The following is a 20,753-nucleotide window of genomic DNA, read 5'->3' as shown; positions in this document are numbered from 1 at the left end:
AGTGAAAAGTGTTGCGAAAAGGTGGTAAATAGAGCACGAAAATTTAAATAATATTAAAAATATATTAATCGCACGCTTTTAAATAAAGGAAATTAATAAGATAATTAATTTAATAATTAATACGTTTAATATTTGTTGTTTTTTTTATTAACTCAAGCCATTTAAAGGAGCTGTTATTGGTAATTCTTAAAACCCGAATCAAATGATGATTTGTCACTTCCGCGTGAAGTGAATCACACCTACGTTCGTCCATTTTGTCTGGGCTGGTGAAGAGAGAAGACGTGTTTTCAGTACTCGCGGTTTCGTAATTCATTTAACGCTAGTGGACGGTTATATCGAATCTGGCAGTAAGTGCAGTTAATTCCATCTACGAACGGAACATAATTTGAGCATTATTTTTAATATTTTGTGATCTTTTGAACGTTATATACGTAGTGCAAAGTAAACACCTAAGATAGACAGCCGGAAGTGTTACAATCCTGTAGACGAAAGTGAGCTCAGTCCGCCATTTTGTGTTAAGGTGAGTAACATTTTAACAGTTCCCTCTTCTTTTCTAGCAGTTTACTCCTAGAGTTGCTGTAATGACTATTTGTGAGATTTATTGTTGACTTTTCTGGTTCCTTAAAATCATTTTAAAAAAATTTATATTACGAACAGTTAAAAACTGCACTGTCAATTACTGAAAATACTAGTGGCATACTCTGGGATGTGCCTACGTCACCACTTTTAATTTTAGCCATAAGTTTGTGGTTATTCATGTAGTTGCAGGCAAAACTGTTATCTAAATCTAATTTAAATATAAAAGTATTAACGTATTGTCTTCATTTGTTTTGTTAGTAAGAATATTTCGTTGTGCAATGAAACTATCTTTGCTTCCACATATTTTCTTAGCAATTCAGAGGCCAAAATTTACATTGCTGATGCAAGGTGATACACATTTAACAGAAAAGTAATGGAATTAATTTGATTTTCACTAATTTAACGGTTATGCAGTACATATATTGTAATGTTTAATGGTACTGGACAATTCATGACGTGTCAATCTGCATTACACGACATGGAAGGCAAAAATAATGTAACTTCGATATTACTAGAGGCCTAACCATACTAATTTACACAAGTGTGTTTCTTAAAATAAAGTCGCAGGGAAAATTTTTGTGCTTGCAGTCACGGATTTTAACTTAATGGTATTAGAGCTAAGAATCTGTAATACTACTTCATATGACGTGTCATATTACAAGATGGCGTCAGGTCAACGTAGGCCCAGTGTTGCTTCGCCACGTTTAACACGTTTCGAATTCTGGAAATTTCTTTGTTATTATAGTCCTATTGGTTACTATTAAGACATTATTATTATTATTATTATTATTACTATTATTATTATTATTATTATCAAAATCATTAAACTTATTATCATTATTACACCTATTGTTATTATTATTATTATTATTATTATTATTATTATTATTATTATTATTATTATTATTATTATTATTATTATTATTATTATTATTACAATTAAATTCTTTAGAACAGCTAGTCTTTTATGCAGACTTGAAGATAATGTAACTTCGATATTACTAGAGGCCTAACTACTAATTTACACAAGTGTGTTTCTTAAAATAAAGTCGCAGGGAACATTTTTGTGCTTGCTGTCACGGATTTTAACTTAATGGTATTAGAGCTAAGAATCTGTGATATTACTTCATACGTGTCATATTACAAGATGGCGTCAGGTCTTCGTAGTGTTGCATTCCACGTTTCACACCAAGTTTCGACTTCTGGAACTTTCTTTGTTATTGTATTGGTTACTATTAAGACACTATTATTATTATTATTATTATTATTATTATTATTATTATTATTATTATTATTATTATTATTATTATATTCTTTGGAAGAGCTAGTCTTTTTTGGAGGCACTATTTTTATATAGACTTGAGTATAATGTAACTTCCACATTACTAGAGGCCTAACCATACTAATTTACACAAGTGTGTTTCTTAAAATAAAGTCGCAGGGAAAATTTTTGTGCTCGCAGTTACAGATTTTAACTTAATGGTATTAGAACTAAGAATCTGTGATACTACTTCATACGTGTCATATTACAAGATGGCGTCAGGCCATCGTAGTGTTGCATTGCCACATTACACACCAAGTTTCGACTTCTGGAACTTTCTTTGTTATTGTATTGGTTACTACTGTATTAAGACATTATTATTATTTTTATTATTATTATTATTATTATTATTATTATTGTTATAATCATTAAACCTATTATCATTATATACCTATTATTATTATTATTATTATTATTATTATTATTATTATTATTATTATTATTATATTCTTTAGAAGAGCTAGTCTTTTTGGAGGCACTATTTTTATATAGACTTAATGGTATTAAGAGCTAAGAATCTGTGATATTACTTCATACGTGTCATATTACAAGATGGCGTCAGGCCTTCGTAGTGTTGCATTCCACGTTTCACACCAAGTTTCGACTTCTGGAACTTTCTTTGTTTTTGTATTGGTTACTATTAAGACACTATTATTATTATTATTATTATTATTATTATTTTTATTATTTTTATTATTATATTCTTTAGAAGTGCAAGTCATTTTGGAGGCACTATTTTTATATAGACTTGAGTATAATGTAACTTCCACATTACTAGAGGCCTAACCATACTAATTTACACAAGTGTGTTTCTTAAAATAAAGTCGCAGGGAAAATTTTTGTGCTCGCAGTTACAGATTTTAACTTAATGGTATTAGAACTAAGAATCTGTGATATTACTTCATACGTGTCATATTTCAAGATGGCGTCAGGCCTTCGTAGTGTTGTATTGCCACATTACACACCAAGTTTCGACTTCTGGAACTTTCTTTGTTATTGTATTGGTTACTACTGTATTAAGACATTATTATTATTATTATTATTATTATTATTATTATTATTATTATTATTATTATATTATTATTGTTATAATCATTAAACCTATTATTATTATTATTATTATTATTATTATTATTATTATTATTATTATTATTATTATTATTATATTCTTTAGAAGAGCTAGTCTTTTTGGAGGCACTATTTTTATATAGACTTAATGGTATTAGAGCTAGGAATCTGTGATATTACTTCATACGTGTCATATTACAAGATGGCGTCAGGCCTTCGTAGTGTTGCATTGCCACATTACACACCAAGTTTCGACTTCTGGAACTTTCTTTGTTATTGTATTGGTTACTACTGTATTAAGACATTATTATTATTATTATTATTATTATTATTATTATTATTATTGTTGTTATAATCATTAAACCTATTATCATTATTATACCTATTATTATTATTATTATTGTTATAATCATTAAACCTATTATTATTATTATTATTATTATTATTATTATTATTATTATTATTATTATTATTATATTCTTTAGAAGAGCTAGTCTTTTTGGAGGCACTATTTTTATATAGACTTAATTGTATTAGAACTAAGAATCTGTGATATTACTTCATACGTGTCATATTACAAGATGGCTTCAGGCCTTCGTAGTGTTGCATTGCACGTTTCACACCAAGTTTCGACTTCTGGAACTGTTATTGTATTGGTTACTATTAAGACACTATTATTATTATTATTATTATTATTATTATTATTATTATTATTAAATTCTTTAGAAGAGCTAGTCTTTTTGGAGGCACTATTTTTATATAGATTTGAATATAGCGATAAACACGTGATTTTAGTTTGCCTCCACAATGAAGGTTGAGTATGTTCGCGCCACTGTAAACGAATTTTTCACAATTTATCATTTTCACGTCACATTTAACTTCTTATTGCACTGTATATTGGATGTTAACTGTTTTAGCCTAATGAATTGCTTATTACACAAAAGACAGGATCAAAATGTAAAACTGATGAGCAGTGGTTCGAATGAGTTGGACATTTGTCATCTTGTTGGCATGCTTTCCGCGGCATCGTACTATATGGCTGGGCGTAGCAAGTACTTACGACAACATTGCACACAAAATAGATTAGGTTTGTAGGCCTAGTATTATGTGAGAAGTTAGATTTGGTTAGATTAGATGTGTAGTGTTAGGTTAGGTTAGGTTAGGTTTGGCTAGGTTAGGTTAAGTGCGGTGTGTAGTATTATGTGAGAGTTTGATTACGTGTGGAGTAATGTGCGAGACGTTCACCACAGTTGGTGACACTGTAGGATGAAACCCATGGTCCCCTTCATAACATTACGTCACACTAAGAAAATATGGCAGTCTACTTCATTCGCGCACGACGAGTTACGTATATAAGTAAGGCATGCCTATGTATTTGGAGCGAGTTGGGTGGGCATACAATTCTCCTAGTGATCACATCAAATTTCCAGTAAACCTACTGCATATTATATTATAAATCCTAGCGATTTTCGACTTGTTTCACATGTTTTCTAGTGGCGCGTACATAAACAACCTTCACTCTTGTTACCAATATAGGCCTAACACTCAAAAAGTCCAGGATGTATAGTCCACTGGAGAAACACTATTTCCGTAGTAATTCGTTTTGGACCTCTCGCATGTTTTGATCTTAATTAGTAGAAGGAGAAGAGAGATGGGCCCTCCTTGGTGTAGTTTTTCTGAAGAATTACCCCGCTTTGATGTTTTACCCTTGAGCCAATAATAAAATGTCAAAGTGGTTTCCCGGCCGCCATAATTAGCCTATTTATAGACCCTACGTTATTGAACGGGTTAAATCAGCTTCTTGTCTATGCGGATGACGTGAATATGTTAGGAGAAAATACACAAACGATTAGGGAAAACACGGAAATTTTACTTGAAGTAAGTAAAGCGATCGGTTTGGAAGTAAATCCCGAAAAGACAAAGTATATGATTATGTCTCGTGACCAGAATATTGTACGAAATGGAAATATAAAAATTGGAGATTTATTCTTCGAAGAGGTGGAAAAATTCAAATATCTTGGAGCAACAGTAACAAATATAAATGACACTCGGGAGGAAATTAAACGCAGAACAAATATGAGAAATGCGTGTTATTATTCGGTTGAGAAGCTCTTATAATCCAGTGTGCTGTCCAAAAATCTGAAAGTTAGAATTTATAAAACAGTTACATTACCGGTTCTTCTGTATGGTTGTGAAACTTGGACTCTCACTCTGAGAGAGGAACATAGGTTAAGGGTGTTTGAGAATAAGGTGCTTAGAAAAATATTTGGGGTTAAGCGGGATGAAGTTACAGGAGAATGGAGAAAGTTACACAACGCAGAACTGCACGCATTGTATTCTTCACCTGACATAATTAGGAACGTTAAATCCAGACGTTTGAGATCGGCAGGGCATGTAGCACGTATGGTCGAATCCAGAAATGCATATAGAGTATTATTTGGGAGACCGGAGGGAAAAAGACCTTTAGGGAGGCCGAGACGTAGATGGGAAGATAATATTAAAATGGATTTGAGGGAGGTGGGATATGATGATAGAGACTGGATTAATCTTGCACAGGATAGGGACCGATGGCGGGCTTATGTGAGGGCGGCAATGAACCTTCGGGTTCCTTAAAAGCCATTTGTAAGTAAGTATAGACCCTACTAAAAGCAATATTATTAAATCACAATCAAAGTTTTCTGTTTTATTCAGCGTTGAAATATTTCAGTTTGATATGTTTACATACAAATTAAGTATGCATCAGTGTTTAGGCCTAAGCATATTTTTTTATTCAAAATCCAAAGCAACACAGTATGTCTTGCATAGTCTGAAACTGCGAGCTATTTTTATTCTGTAGGCCTAAGCATTTCGAATGTTTTGCATTAGCTACACAATGAAATTTAATTCAATATTGAATTCTCATTTTGTCAACTTAAATGTGAAAAACACATCCCTACATAATTACCGTGTTATAACTTACAATATTTTAAAATGATTTTTCCATGACATCATTGCTGCTGCACAATAATAATATATTCATTTATATCTGTCGAAATGCGTAACTGATTCGTATTCATGGTTACAATTTCCTTTTTCTTTAGAGGCTGTATTTTATTTGTTTAGCATCAACTATCATTCTCTAAGGGTTTACATACAGTGAGGAGCATTTACCACGATTCTGATTCAGGCTGTGCCAGTCCCGCCGTGCTATTGCTTTGTTTACTTACTGCCAGACGCGCTACTGTACGCTACTGTATCCCAGCACTTACAATAGGAGTTTTAGAATTTGCACTTGTCGAACTCACATTCGTTGCTCAAAATGTCCCCCATTCGCTGCATTACATTTTTCACAACTTTTGATCAAATTGTTCTTTACTTTCACAAAGATCCTCACTATTCCATTTATGACTTTGGTCTACTTCAAACGCCACAGCAACGAAATACTTCCTCGGGTCTTGATAAATGCTCCTCTCTGTATAGGTCCTATTAGTAAAAGTGAACAGGAATTATTTACAGCTTTTTGAAGCGAATAAAAATTCATGTTGAATCTTTCGTACACCACTTTTAACACTTGAATATAAATAATTGATTAAATGGCGATCTTACTCGTGTTAATTGTGTAAGCATGTGCGGCTTACAGCTGTTTCGGTGCTTCTTTACACCATCCTCAGAGCCTACTAGATCTCGGCGTCATCTCGAACTTCGCTGCCTGTTGTGTGGGTGCGTTCGATTGTTGAAAAACAGAAATACAACATAGCATACAGAAAAGAAAACACACTACAAAGACATCTCAACACAAAAAAAAACAAACAAATCAATACAACCACACAGGGGTATACAAACTCACATGCAATAGTTGCGACAGTTTCTACATTGGACAGACAGGCAGATCATTCCAAACTCGATACAAAGAACACATTAAAGCAATAACCAGAGGACACAATACATCTACATATGCCGAACACATAACTAATGCTAACCACACATACAATAACATAAATACAGACATGGAAATCCTACACATATAACCCAAAAACCAAAAACTTAACACACTAGAACAGTACGAAATATACAGACACACTAAAACACACCCTGATCAAATTCTCAACACACAGACCAATTTCAGAACACACACACTCTAATTGATACCACATTTCAACACTTTTAAACAATCGAACGCACCCAAACAACAGGCAGCGAAGTTCGAGATGACGCCGAGATTAGTAGGCTCTGAGGATGGTGTGAAGATGCACCGAAACAGCTGTAAGCCGCACATGCTTACACAATGAACACGAGTAAGATCGCAATTTAATCAATTATGAATAAAAATTACACTAGATAACTTGCAACACAAATTTCCTTATCTTTATCTGGCACTTGTGCTTCTCACGCAAAAAATAAAATAACCTAATGAATTAATCAAACTTTAGGCCTATATTTTATCACGATTTTGCGATTTTGTAGGTGTTACACAATGGCTTGCATCTTTAAGCGTTCGGGTAACGATGACATGCACATGGAGTTCTTTCCCAGCGGATATGATTCTGAAGTTGTGGAACGCCGAATGAAGTTCTGGCACAAGTCTGGGTGTGAAGTGCGCATAAATGTAAGTTTCACCTTCTTTCTTTTCATTATAGCCCATTTTGGTACATACGTACTACGGTTTTGTAGGCCTATACGTTAATGTAACATAAATATGCACATTTTATTGACATTAATTTATGGGTGGTGCCTGGAAGAGCGACATCTTATCGATAAATGAGGTTCATGACATAAAGAATTTATTATGTAATTGCCTAAGGTTTTTAGTGCGCAGTTAAAATTGCCAAGAATAATCATTTAAGGCGAATCAGAGACACGAAGATCAGATATTGTTGCTTGCATTGTAGTAAGTCAAAGAGCTTTTGAATAAGCATTTTATTCTGTTCTGAATTAAAAACATAAAACATAAAATATAATGATAAATGTATGATTATACAATATAACTTACACGGTGAACCGTAACTTCAATCATTTCAGGAGTTTTCTTTGAGATGTTTCAGACAAAAGAGTTTAATACAGTTTAGTTCGTTTTTCATTCCCTTTCGAGGAAAAAAAAAAAAAACTTTACTTTACATGAAATATTCCATAGCGTATTTGGGAAAGCTATTTAATTAATTCCCAATATGCTCAGTCAATTTAAGAGAAAAGTGTATTATGATGATAAATGAATGAAAGTAATTTTAGTTTTGTCCTCTAAATGTGCAGAAATTTGATCAGAAAAAAAAATATGTAACTTTTCGTTCTGCAAAGGAATTTTACAATGCTACATTTGTTTAGATCAAATTTCTGCACATTTAAACGACAAAACTAAAATTGTTTCAATAATTTATTATAACAATTCATTGCTCTCTTAAATTGACTGAGCATATTTGGAATTAGGCCAAAGGCTTTCCCAAAACACTCTATGAAATGTTTGACATAACACAATTTTTATCTCGAAGAGGAAGCGAAAATGAGTGAAATTGTATTAAACTTTTTTGTTTGAAATATCACAAAGAATAACCCCCTGATTAATGACAATACTTACGGTTCATTCTGTTTGTATATAAATATTTTATCTGAATTCATTGCTGAGATACAGTGTTTCAAAAAGTGTACAGTACATTTTGAGACATTCTGTATTAAATTTAATGCATAAGTATGATCATTTCATATTTCTGGATAAGATTATAGGCCCTATTTGTAGTTATTTGATATGGAAATATTGAAAGTTGCACTAAAATTGAGATAATGTTCGTCGAAGCGGTAGTAATTATTAGACTTCGTGGAATTGCCACGAGAATCGCAAGGTTTACTGCGCACGCGGTATAGACTGTATGAGAATGGGGCGTGCAAAGAATGGAGTATGTCTCTGATGTAAACACTGAGCAGTATACTGCGGTTACAATAAAACCTGTATCCTGCATTCAAGAAATATAATGAATGACCTTTGAAGTAGGAAATGTCTAAAATGTAAATACACAATTATTTTGCAGTGAGATATATTAACTTTCAAAATTTAATGTAAGATACTCACATCATCCTTGAATATGTGCATTGCAGTGAAGAGTTACGTACATTTTGAGCGACTGCAAAGTAACCTCCTCCGATGGTCACTTGAACAGTTTTTATTTTGGGAAAATGTACGTTCAACATCACACGTAGGTCTACATATTTGAAGAACGGAAATCACTACTTTTTAGTACACCAACTTCAGATGTCTTGTCGTGACCTGATGGTACATCATTTATAATACGAAGTTGTGAATAGGCAGAATTTTTAGCAATAATGTTCCTCAACTTACATTTCACTTTTTCTGAAATTAGTGAATTGTTATTTTGGATAACGGTTTGTGATACTTTATCCACTATATTAAGAGCTTATGAGAGTTGTAGCTTAGACGATTCTAACAAGATGATACTTTTGGACACGAATCTGAAATTAGAATCAATGGACAGAATATCTTCCAATAGCTGTTCAGAAGGCAATGGTTTTATAGCTGCAACAGCGGAACTGTCTGTGCTATCCAATGCATCAATTACCTCCATTATTTTGCTGTAATGTTCTGCATAATAATTAACAGCATCCAACCACGTTCCCCAACGGGTCAAGGCTGGCTGCGGGGGTAAGAATATTCCAGGGGCAATTATTTGTAACAGCAACACTCTCATTGTAGTATGTTTGATTGAATTCTTGTCTGCACTGAACAAATGTTAACCTTTGACTATTCCAACCACAGTAATACAAAAACAAGTGCTTACATATGTATACATTACCTGTAGCTGCTCTATCTATTTGGACCGGTCACAACTCTTAACATGAACTGCCGATACTACGAGACCGGGCGGTCGCTGACCTCCTCTATACTACCGTACATCGGCAACCTGATAGCATGCTGCGTGTGGCAATTCAACGAAGTCTTGTAATTATTTATCGCTTTGGCGAAGTTTACCAAAACTGATAACATTCCCATTCTGCTTTTGCTTCACGTGATACCGATAATTTGATATCGTTTTTTTTCAGGTGTCGGTCAATTTCAATGACAGGCGTTCTTCACAGGGCCTACCATGCAACAATCCGCAGCATGCGGGGCTTGTGTGGTCAAATGAAAAAGACGAGGATTGTACTGCTGTTGACCTAGCGGTTAGTTTTACATTTACACTATCTTTGCTCGAATTTGATACTATTTGGATAAACTATCCCAGTAACTACACAACTTTGGGATCTGTTGCGTTGTCAATGTTTAAGTTATTAACTGCAATAAGTAAGATTCGGATAAAATAGCTGTAGGATATGGCCTTGACTTGCTTCAGACTAAACACTACTCCTTTACACTCTACCTCATACATGGGCAGAATTTTCGGTTACGTGAGGCACTCGATTTGAAATAGTTTGTTTACTAGGAGAGCGGACTGCAGTGTGGGATGGGAAATATAAACTGCTGTGACATGCGTCACCTTATCGTAATCGCTAAGGAGGTCAGTGGCGAATTATTAGGAAAGCGCTTGGGTAACGTAAGACTCTCGAAAACTTTTATTCAATTGGGCAAATTAATTCGGCAGCTTTAGTCATAAACCTCTTTACTGTTTCTCCGTCGCTGAATTGATTTAAATCACTGGCGAGAAATTGCGTAACTAGCCAATAATATTCCATCACGTTGTCTACGTTTATTTTCTTGAATATTCTGGCGTTTATCAAGATTACTTAATAGATTTGCACGGTCTCGACCTAAAATAATTTCAGAAAATCATATTTCGTTTTCTACGCACATTTGATATTTTTTTTTTTTATAAATTTCTTTTGGAAATAATACGTACAAACAACATTTAATTCCTCGTACCTTTTAATGCAGCGTGTTTAAGGTATAATGTCATATTTAGTATACTATGCAAATGTTAAGATCATAAATTTTCTTCGGAATAGTACGAAAAATAACATTTAATTTGTCTTACCTTCTAATTCAGCATGTTATTTATGACATAAGGAGTAATGTCGTTGTATATTAAATTTATTAATGCCTAATAGGATTTTCGAGCATAACATACATCGTATGTTCTCCCCTTCTAAACAGCAAAAAAAAAAAAAACTCTTCCTCCCATTTCTCATGAAAAAATCGTTTTCTAACGCGTACACACTGCTTTGATAATGCCATTATGCCACCACTGATATTGCTTATGAAACTGATATAGAACCTGCCCACGCCTAGGAGCTACGTGAGGGAAAAAAGGGATCTGTGAAGATGATGTCACTCAGAGCGATAAGCTCTGTGAAGGTCAGTGAGGCATTATTTCTCAAGTGAGGCAGGATGCCCATCCCTGCTCTACCTACTGAGAAGAGCGTTCCCCAGTGGACATTACACGCGAGGTTCGTAAACAAAACGCACGGACCAAGGATGCCTATCCTGATACAGCTACTTCATCCGAACCTTAATCATTTACAGTTATTTATTATCGATAGCAAAAGATTGCACAACAAAACAAAAATGTTCATTTCTTTAAGCTTGTTATTTTACTTAACGCTCTACAAAAAATTGTCAAATCTGATTAGCTCACTTTAAGTGTCATTTGTTTTCCAGTTTAAGCTTGACCTCGTGAAGATGCCTTGGCCTAACGTTCAATACATCGTTCATCCCCAGCAATGCCACAGTGAGGAGTTTCAAAGTCAGAACACAACGCATCCGCTTTTCAGCGGCAAAAGAAAGGTTAGTTTTGAATACATATTGAACTTAATACCTACACAATATGACCCTTAGGGTCTTGACTAGAGACAGGCAAAATATGAAATGTCATAGTCTGGGGGTAAACCAAGCCTTAGTGCTATTGAAATAAGGATTTTCACGAGATGTAAAATGTCAGTAACACCAAATATTTTTCATACTTCAACTTCTTTGGGTAAAATATTTGTAATTTAAAAGAATCTTCGTATTTATCACGATTTTACCCTTCTGTTAATAGCCTTCTTCTATAATCAGGGTTTACCCGATGTTATAAGGAAACAAGCTTATTGAGAAAATTTCACACAAAACACTTTAAAAAACCCAAACCTTCCATTCCACCAACATTCCGATATTACCCAGAGCAAGTGGATTTTTTTGCATATTTTTTTAAACCCTAGCGAGGAGCCAAAAATAACAAGTGGTTACCAATCCACATTTGCTCATTGTTTCAAATCCAGTCATAATTCTTTCAGTATATACGTGCAAATTACTGTTTTAAACATCAATTTTACTTGTTAATTTATGCACGTTTTGCACCTTTATAGTTTTTTCATCTTAGAAAACAATATTAAATGGCAAAGGTAAGGTAAAGGTATCCCCGTAACATGCCATGAAGGCACTTGGGGGGCATGGAGGTAGAGCCCCATGCTTTCCATGACCTCGGCACTAGAATGAGGTGGTGTGGTCGGCACCACGCTCTGACCATCTTTTACCCCCGGGAAAGAGCCGGTACTCAATTTTATAGGAGGCTGAGTGAACCTCGGGGCCGTTCTGAAAGTTTGGCAACGAGAAAAAATCCTGTCACCACCTGGGATCGAACCCCGGACCTTCCAGTCTGTAGCCAGCTGCTCTACCAACTGAGCTACCCGGCAGGTGTAATATTTTACCAGAATATAACAGAAAAGTTACTTGTGTTGTCATATTGAGGTCAGACAATATAATAACCTTTTTTGGTTAATTTCAATGCAATTACTTGGTTCAGGTAAGGGTTTGATGATGCTGAGAAATTGTTTAATTACGCAGACTTTATGTTTTATTTAGTGTCATATTAAAAAAAATGCCTAAATGTTAATCCCCAAATTTCATATTCTATTAAATAAATTTCTTCTTATATTAGCCAATCATTCACAAGAATAGGAGTGGTAAGCACAATAAGCCTCAGGCTGCAGTGTAAGCCTTCGGGTCCCTCCTCCGTACAAAAAAATGCATCATATTGTGCCGGTCTCCAGTCACAACAATGGAATACCTATGTTCTACTCTTATTTTCTAACATTTTAATCACTTTAATGTTATAGTCCTTATTAACATAATACTGTAATTCTCATTTATTAGACATGAACATTTCAAGTTAGACTAGATAACTCAACATCATCATCATTATCAATCAAGCTTCAAGGGTTAGTGGCATGTTCTAATCTCACTGTTGATCCAAAATGTTTCTGTATGGTTTCCACTTAGAGTGCGGCTTCACCAATAGGTGTTAAAAACTTATCAAATTATTATACTGATTTAACATAAATTTAACACTGATCAACTGTTCAATTTCTGTACTGTGTTTATTTTTAGGAAATTATTTGGCTGACTAGTTTCTAAGTGTTGTTTTTCATTGTCCAAAGCCTAGTGAAGATCCCGCGCTACCTTCTGGTTTTCTACTGTGGAATCTTCACTAGGCTTTGGACAATGAAGAACAAAACTTCGATACTAATCAGCCAGGCAATTTTCTAAAAATTAACACAGTAAAACAGTTTAGAAGTTAATCAGTGATATATAAGTGTTAAAAGTGTATATAGAATAATGAACAGTGAAATGTACATTGATATAATAATCTACAAATACTCCTGTTACCTCCATATTAATTGTAAACCGTTTACGTATGACTGAAACCAATAACAGCAATTGAATATTTGGCGGTATTTCGCTGAGGATTATGGGGCGTAGAAGGCGTATTTGACGTCATATCAGTCTCACCGATTTCAAGCATTCATTGGATGGCTCCCTCTTGGCCTTCTATCCTCTCAGCATGAACCTAATATACGCGGTAGGCAATGATGACATCATCTCCGCTGTAAAGCTCCTCCCCTCTGCGCGTGTTTGGTAAGACCTGAGCAACTCACGGTATGCGCAGTAAGCCATGATGACATCATCTAATAAGCATCGGCGGAAGGGAGGGGATTTCCCTCCGCGCTTGTTTGGTTTAAAATAGCTTCCTTACCCCGACAGTAACGCATTCTTCGAGTTTTCGTCATTCTATCAATGTGTATGCTTGTGTACTTCTGGACTTGTTCGTTCTTTCAAAGGTATGTTTGGTTTTAAGCATTTGTCTTTGGTCATGTCATATATATTTCTGTGTTCCCATGAATTTAATTTATGTTGCAGTGTTACGGGTTTCATCTTTTTTTCTTTTCCTCGACGATCCCATCTCACATCTTTATCGTAGTGTTTGTTTTGCCAAGTGTTACTTTCTGATCTTGGGAAGGTTATAGGACTTCATTACTTATTTCAGTAATTTGAATAAATTTGATACTTTCGGCAATAATATGTTTCGTGGCCAATCTTGGATAACTCCTATCACCATATGAGACTGACGCCTGATTTGTGGTTCGTTATTTAATGATCTAACGAATTGAACCGAAATGTATGCTCCCTGGACCAAAATGATAGCATTATAATTATTTCAATACAATTGCATTTAAGAATGATGATGAGATAGTATTTTAATTATTTGAATACAATTGCATTTAAGAATGATGTTAAACGAATTAGATTCATTCGGGAGGTTACGAGCTTAAATCACGGGTTCGACCAATGAGATCAGGGTTTTTTATTGGTTTTCTAACTCATAACTAAGAATATACTTCTTCTCAAGGCAAATACCAGATTGATTTTCACTTCCACCACAACAAAGATGCAATTTCTTATTGGTGGGACCTGAGCTCATAGTTTTATATTGTGACCGATAAAAGTGAAACAAAACGTAAAACTGAAACCCCGTGGCGCTTTTCCTGGCAGGTAATAGTCATATGACTAGTTAGTTTTGCTATGAAGAAAATTCAAAATTAATTTTGTGTTTGTACTTCACAAATTGCAATAACTTTTAAAGAACCAATCTGATTCTTTTACAGAAGGAGCGCGGTCACAATTTGGGTGATTGCAGTCCAGAACCAGGGATAAAACGAATCAGGCTGGAGGAGAACTGGTGTCAGGTCATCCAGTTGGAGTAACACATCCTCATCTACACACGACACCGGTGCCAACGTCCGGATAAAGGTCTGTCTTGCATTAATTTTTTTCTCTACTTTGTGTGAAAGTAAAGAGAGAGAGAGAGAGAGAGAGACAGAGAGAGGGAGAGGGGGAGGGGGAGGGGGATATATATATATATATTCATATGCACAAAAACAATGTAAATATTCTCGAAAACTTAGGAAAACATACATTAGTAATAGAAAATATGCACAGATTAAAAGGTCTAAAGCCGGACACTTGATGATGAAACCATTCCTCCTCTTGCACTCCGATATTTTTCTTTAACGGTTTCTTTCTGGAGGATTGGACATTTGGCGGGGTGGTCCCAATCCACCTCTTCATTCAGCCCACACAATGGACATATGGGAGACGAGGATTGGCTATTCTGTGCAGGTGATTTGGCATGGATTCATGGCATGTAGTTAATTCGAAGGCTGCTTTCCTGGGTGAATTTACACCGACTCGTTATCCTTGGCTTTTATTTTAACACCGTCTGTTTTTCGCATTCCAAATTATTTTATATTTGGTTACCAAATCCAATAACAAAGACTTTTTTATATTAGTAAAATGGGATCCTGTATTTCTTTCCATACCATCAGTTTTGCTGTTCATTTTCAACAACAAATAATTGCCAAAGAGATCGTAATATTGCACAGGGTTTCTCTATTTGAAGCGAGTGAAACGCGTTCAGAGTAATTTCAATTCTGGAAAGACTTGCCTGATTCATACTATTCCAAATTTTCGCTAAACTTGACAAAATCTTAGTTAACATCCGTGTGGAAATCGTTGTTCGAACCGAAATGCACGAAAAAATGTTAACACAATTATTAACATTTTAGCATATCTTATTAACAAACAATGGGTTAGTGCATTTTTAACATTTGATGATGAAACTGGCCCATGCTTGCTTACGTTTAAGTGGGGCAGAGACGCAAATATGCAAAATCCACAGCGTACCCATGAGTGTAAGTGAAATTGTGTGTGATAATTGTGATTAGGCCTATCCGAATAAATGTGATTGTGGTTTTGACAGTAATACGTGAGTGTGTCAGCGTGAATATGTATGTATGTATTTTACTGTGAGTTTGGGGTGATTCTGAGAATGTGAAAGTGCGAGCAGGGTCAAGAGTGGGGTGTATCAGTCAATGTGCGATTGTGAGCGATTGTGTCTTCGTGATTTCAGTAATTGGAGTACGTCAGTAATTATTGTGTGAGAGTTTCAGCACAGTCTAGTATATACAGTCACGAAGCTCAATACGTAATATATATGCATCCATAGATAGTTGCTAACCACTAGGATCGCTAATATCGCCTCATTACAGACAATGCGAAATAGTACCGGTAGTCTATTGTTCTTAGCTTCCTCAAAACTCAAGCTTCGTGACTGTATACACTAGACTGTGATTTCAGTACGATTGAAAGAATTTTGAATGTTACTGTTACATATTTTGTGTCTGTTTTTGTTTTGTCAATGTGGGCATGCAAATGGGATGGTAATAAGATTGCTGAATGTGCTTTTCTTAATACTGTGATTACGTGTGAAAATTGAAATTGATATTTTATTTTGTGCTCTTTTCTCTTTTGTGTCATTCAAAATGTTTTATTTCAGAGCCATTTGAAATGCATTGCCTTGTCAAGAGATAGGTATAGGGGAGAGAGTTGGGTAGTATCGGACATCGGGTAATATCGGACAGTGAGTTTCTTTCGTCTACCACTAGATGATAGTACCTGAATGACATGGCTACGTTTCTGTGATGCCGCATACAGGAACGTAACCATGTTATTCAGGTACTACCATCCGGTGGTAGATGAAAGAAACGCAGTATCCGATATTACCCAATGTCCGATACTACCCAACTCTCCCCTACTCTTAAGCAATTGCGTTCTTTGTTCAGAAGAAGTTGAATAGGTACATTAGTTGGGTTCCTTGTTCTCGAGCAGTTAAAATCAGTATTGCGAGAGTAAATTTTCTGGCAGTTTACGAGCGTGCATTCACAGAATATGAAACCAAAAAAAAATAATAATAATAATAACTGCGAGCTCGACACCATTTCTGTTGGAATCACACACACACACACACACACACAAAACACACACACACAAAACACACACACACACACAAAAAACACACACACACACACAAAACACACACACACAAAAAAACACACACACACAAAAACACACACACAAAAAAAACACACAAAAAACACACACACACACAAAAAACACACACACACACACAAAAAAAACACACACAAAAACACACACACACACACAAAAAACACACAGACACAGACACACACACACACGGAGGGGGAGGGGGAGGGGGAGAGGGAGAGGGAGAGGGAGAGGGAGAGGGAGAGAGGATGAACCGTAAGTAATGTCGTTAATTTCAGTGGGATTTTGTTTGAGATATTTCTAACAACAAATTTTAATACAATTTTGCTCGTTTTAGCTTCCTATCGGAGATACAAATTGTATTGTATGAAATATTTAATGGCGTGTTTTGGAAAAGCCGTTGACTTAATTCCCCATATGCTCAACCAACTTAAGAGATCACTGCGTTATAATAGTAAATGATTGAAAGAATTTTAGTTTTGTCCTTTAAATATGCAGTAATTCGATTAAAACAAATGTAACCTTTCGTTCTGCACAGGAATTTGGCAATGTTACATTTGTTCCGATCAAATTTCTGCACGTTGAAAGGCTGAAACTTATATTCTCTCAATCATTTATTATCATAATACACTGCTCTCCAAAATTGAATTGGCACATTAGGAATTAAGTGAATAGCTTTCACAAAATAAGCTATGAAATATTTCATATAAAACATTTTTTGTCCCGAAAAGAAAGCAAAAACGAGCAGAACTGTATTTAAACTTTTTAGTTGAAATACCTCAAAAAAGTACCCTCCCACCCTGAAATTAATGCCATTACTCACGGTTCAATCTGTATATACAGTATATGCAGGTTGTGCTAGGTTACTTTGACACTAAAAGACGTCGAGGGATAATTACACTCAAAACAGCAACAAAACCATAAATTTCGCTTGCAGCAAAGCGCGATTAGAAGATGGACTATAGGCATACTTTCAGAATACTCATAGTTTCTCGAGATAGATCGCATACAATAATAGTACACATTTGTGTTATCATGCAACAGAATACCAATGCGGTAGGGGCTGTTTTACAGGAATATCGTCACCTTAAGGCTTGATTTTTCAGAACCGACGCTTGCGAGGTGCGAGACAGCCTTGCACAAACCCGGACTACAAGAGCCGTAGTGAATGGTTTCTAAAGCTGCAGACTCGGACCGATCCGAGGCGCGCACTGCGAAGCTTCAGCAAATAGCTTTAGGTCTAGAGGGAAGAAACAACGGTGGGTTGTAAAGAAAAGGTGTAGATTGGATTTTCCAGTGCATCCTTCAGTAGGCAGTTTCTTCTCAGCCAGTCACCAAACAATTGCTTTTCCTCTTCCTGATCAGTTTCAGCATCATTCCATCCAGCACAGCTTCATTTCTTATTCTCTCTGTCCACTTCACACGTTCCATTATTCTCCTTATCCACATTTCAAATGTTGTTATTCGCTTCTCTCCACTTCGGCGTAATGTACATGTATCTGCCCCATACAATGCTACACTCACTAGTCTATTCCTTAGTTCTTTTTCCGGAGGTCCTCAGAAGATGCTCCTTTTTGTATTAAAAGCTTCCTTGGCCATTGCTATTCTCTTTTTGACTACCTGGCAGCAGCTCATGTTACTGCTTATAGTAGGCCTACACCCCAAGTATTTGAAGCTGCCCACTTGTTCTACTGCCTCATCTAGAATTCGCAAGTTTATCTTCTTTACTTTTCTTCCTATGACCATGGTCTTCGTCTTATTTGCGTTTATCTCTATTCCATACTTCTCATAGCTGTCATATAGCTCCAGTAGCATATCCCTTAGTATCATCTCCTCTTCTGCTTACAACGCCGTATCATCAGCAAGTCTTATGCAATTTATTCTTCTTTCTCATACTATCACTCCACCCATGTTCTGAAAATAGTTATTTACCTAATCCTCCAAGTAGATGTTGAACAGTGTAGGTGATAAAAGACATCCTTGACGCACTCCTCTCTCAATTTCACTTCCTTCTGACATTTCTTCTAATATCTTGATTGACTCGTTTCATATAAAGATTACTGAATTATGCTCCTCAAGACCTTTAAAAAATATATCACAGTGGGCCATTTTGATAAACAGAACGTTAATAAACGGAACGCATGGTTCCTGTGCATAGTATGAAATGGTTTGGCTTTTAGTTGGTGTAGACAATACGTAGCACATTGCAGATGAAATTCAGGGTCGCGCAACCCATTACATGTAGCTTTTGTTTCATTCCGCTGAACACTGATGACTGAGTGAATGATCTGTGCTACATTTGGTTTAAATTGTTTACTGTAAACCAAAGCTACGCGGAATGGGTTACGAGACCCTGGATAGCTGCAATGTAGGCCTACTGCGTATTGTTTAAACCAACTTAAAGTCAAACCACTTCCTTTGTACGAACTTTGCACAGGAACCATGCCTTCAAGGCATCAAATAACGTTCCTTTTTTTAATGTTTTTTTTATTAGAATGACCCACTGTGATACATTTTTGGACAGATCTTGAGGAGTTTAATTGATGTACTGAGTAATAAGTACATAGTGCCATTTAAAAAAAAGCAATGTTAGTACTCTTATATCATTAATAAATTACGCTACAAAGTTGCCTCCCCATCAATATAATTTCTCCCTGTATACTTTTTTATGAAACAATTTATCATTTGGTGCTTGCGTACAAAGTTATTTAAGGTGGGTAAGATTATGGGACGCCCTGTATATTAGCACACAATCGCAATCACACAAAGCAGACTAATAAGCATCCGCCATGATACATCACGTCATCACGTGCCTATATAGAGCGTTAGTACTGGACCAGTGGAAATGCGATTCCTTGGAAGTAAAAGGAGCACGGAAATACGAAGTATTGAAAATAACATTAAATGTTCTATTGCTTTCCAAACCGAGATTACCGTCGTTTTGAAAGCAACTTCTGTTTAATGCGTTCAAGGAAGGCCCTTTCAATGTATTGCTATGCTAAAGTAAAAAAAATGGTGGTACATCACTTTGGAAATACAGCCTTCAATTTTGAAGGGAAAAGCCGGACATAACGTGCGCGCAACAACTAATCCTTCACGCGAAGTAGCAGCTTGAGAAACCTTAAGCTTCGCAGCGTCATTGCGATGAAGGGCCTCGCACCTCGCATGTTTCGCTTCAAGAAAACCAAGGCTTTAGGTAACATAACACTGAACAAAGCGCTTAATCTTAGTCTCTTGCTGGGCAATTAAATGTTTCATAATTGTAATTGCTGTTATAACTTGTGTTCTTGTTCACTTATTTGTGTCATTCAAAATGTTTTATTTCAGGACCATTTCAAGTGCATTTTATTTGTGTCATTCAAAATGTTTTATTTCAGGACCATTTCAAGTGCATTTTCTTTGTCATGAATGTGTTATTTCAGAAACATTTAAACTGCATTTCCTTTGTCATTAATGTTTTATTTCAGGAACATTTCAAGTGCATTTTCTTTGTCATGAATGTGTTATTTCAGAAACATTTAAACTGCATTTCCTTTGTCATTAATGTTTTATTTCAGGAACATTTCAAGTGCATTTCCTTTGTCATGAATGTTTTATTTCAGGAACATTAGAAGTGCATTTCCTTTGTCATGAAGCATGTACAGGTCTATATTGTTTGGGTTCTTCTCAAGCGGTTAAAATCAGTCTTGGAAGAGTAAATTTTGTAGA

At 35.4% G+C, this 20,753-nt stretch overlaps 1 protein-coding gene across 1 annotated transcript in view; it reads left to right on the top strand.

Annotated features, from left to right (window-relative positions):
• Window positions 1-267: 267 nt before the first annotated feature.
• LOC138707518 (uncharacterized) overlaps window positions 268-20,753 on the top strand; it is a 267,699-nt gene continuing 247,213 nt past the window's right edge. Inside the window, exons 1-5 of the mRNA XM_069837044.1 lie at window positions 268-520; window positions 7,412-7,553; window positions 9,992-10,111; window positions 11,544-11,669; window positions 14,807-14,951. Coding sequence (XP_069693145.1) covers window positions 7,422-7,553; window positions 9,992-10,111; window positions 11,544-11,669; window positions 14,807-14,905 — 477 coding nt within the window. The 5' untranslated portion in view covers window positions 268-520; window positions 7,412-7,421 and the 3' untranslated portion in view covers window positions 14,906-14,951. The remainder of the gene's footprint in view (window positions 521-7,411; window positions 7,554-9,991; window positions 10,112-11,543; window positions 11,670-14,806; window positions 14,952-20,753) is intronic.

The sequence above is a fragment of the Periplaneta americana genome, chromosome 10, assembly GCF_040183065.1.
Source record: "Periplaneta americana isolate PAMFEO1 chromosome 10, P.americana_PAMFEO1_priV1, whole genome shotgun sequence".
In the NCBI taxonomy this organism is placed as follows: Eukaryota; Metazoa; Arthropoda; class Insecta; order Blattodea; family Blattidae; genus Periplaneta; species Periplaneta americana.
The sequence above is the reverse complement of the archived record's forward strand: the minus strand, read 5'-3'. Positions and strand labels throughout refer to the sequence as shown.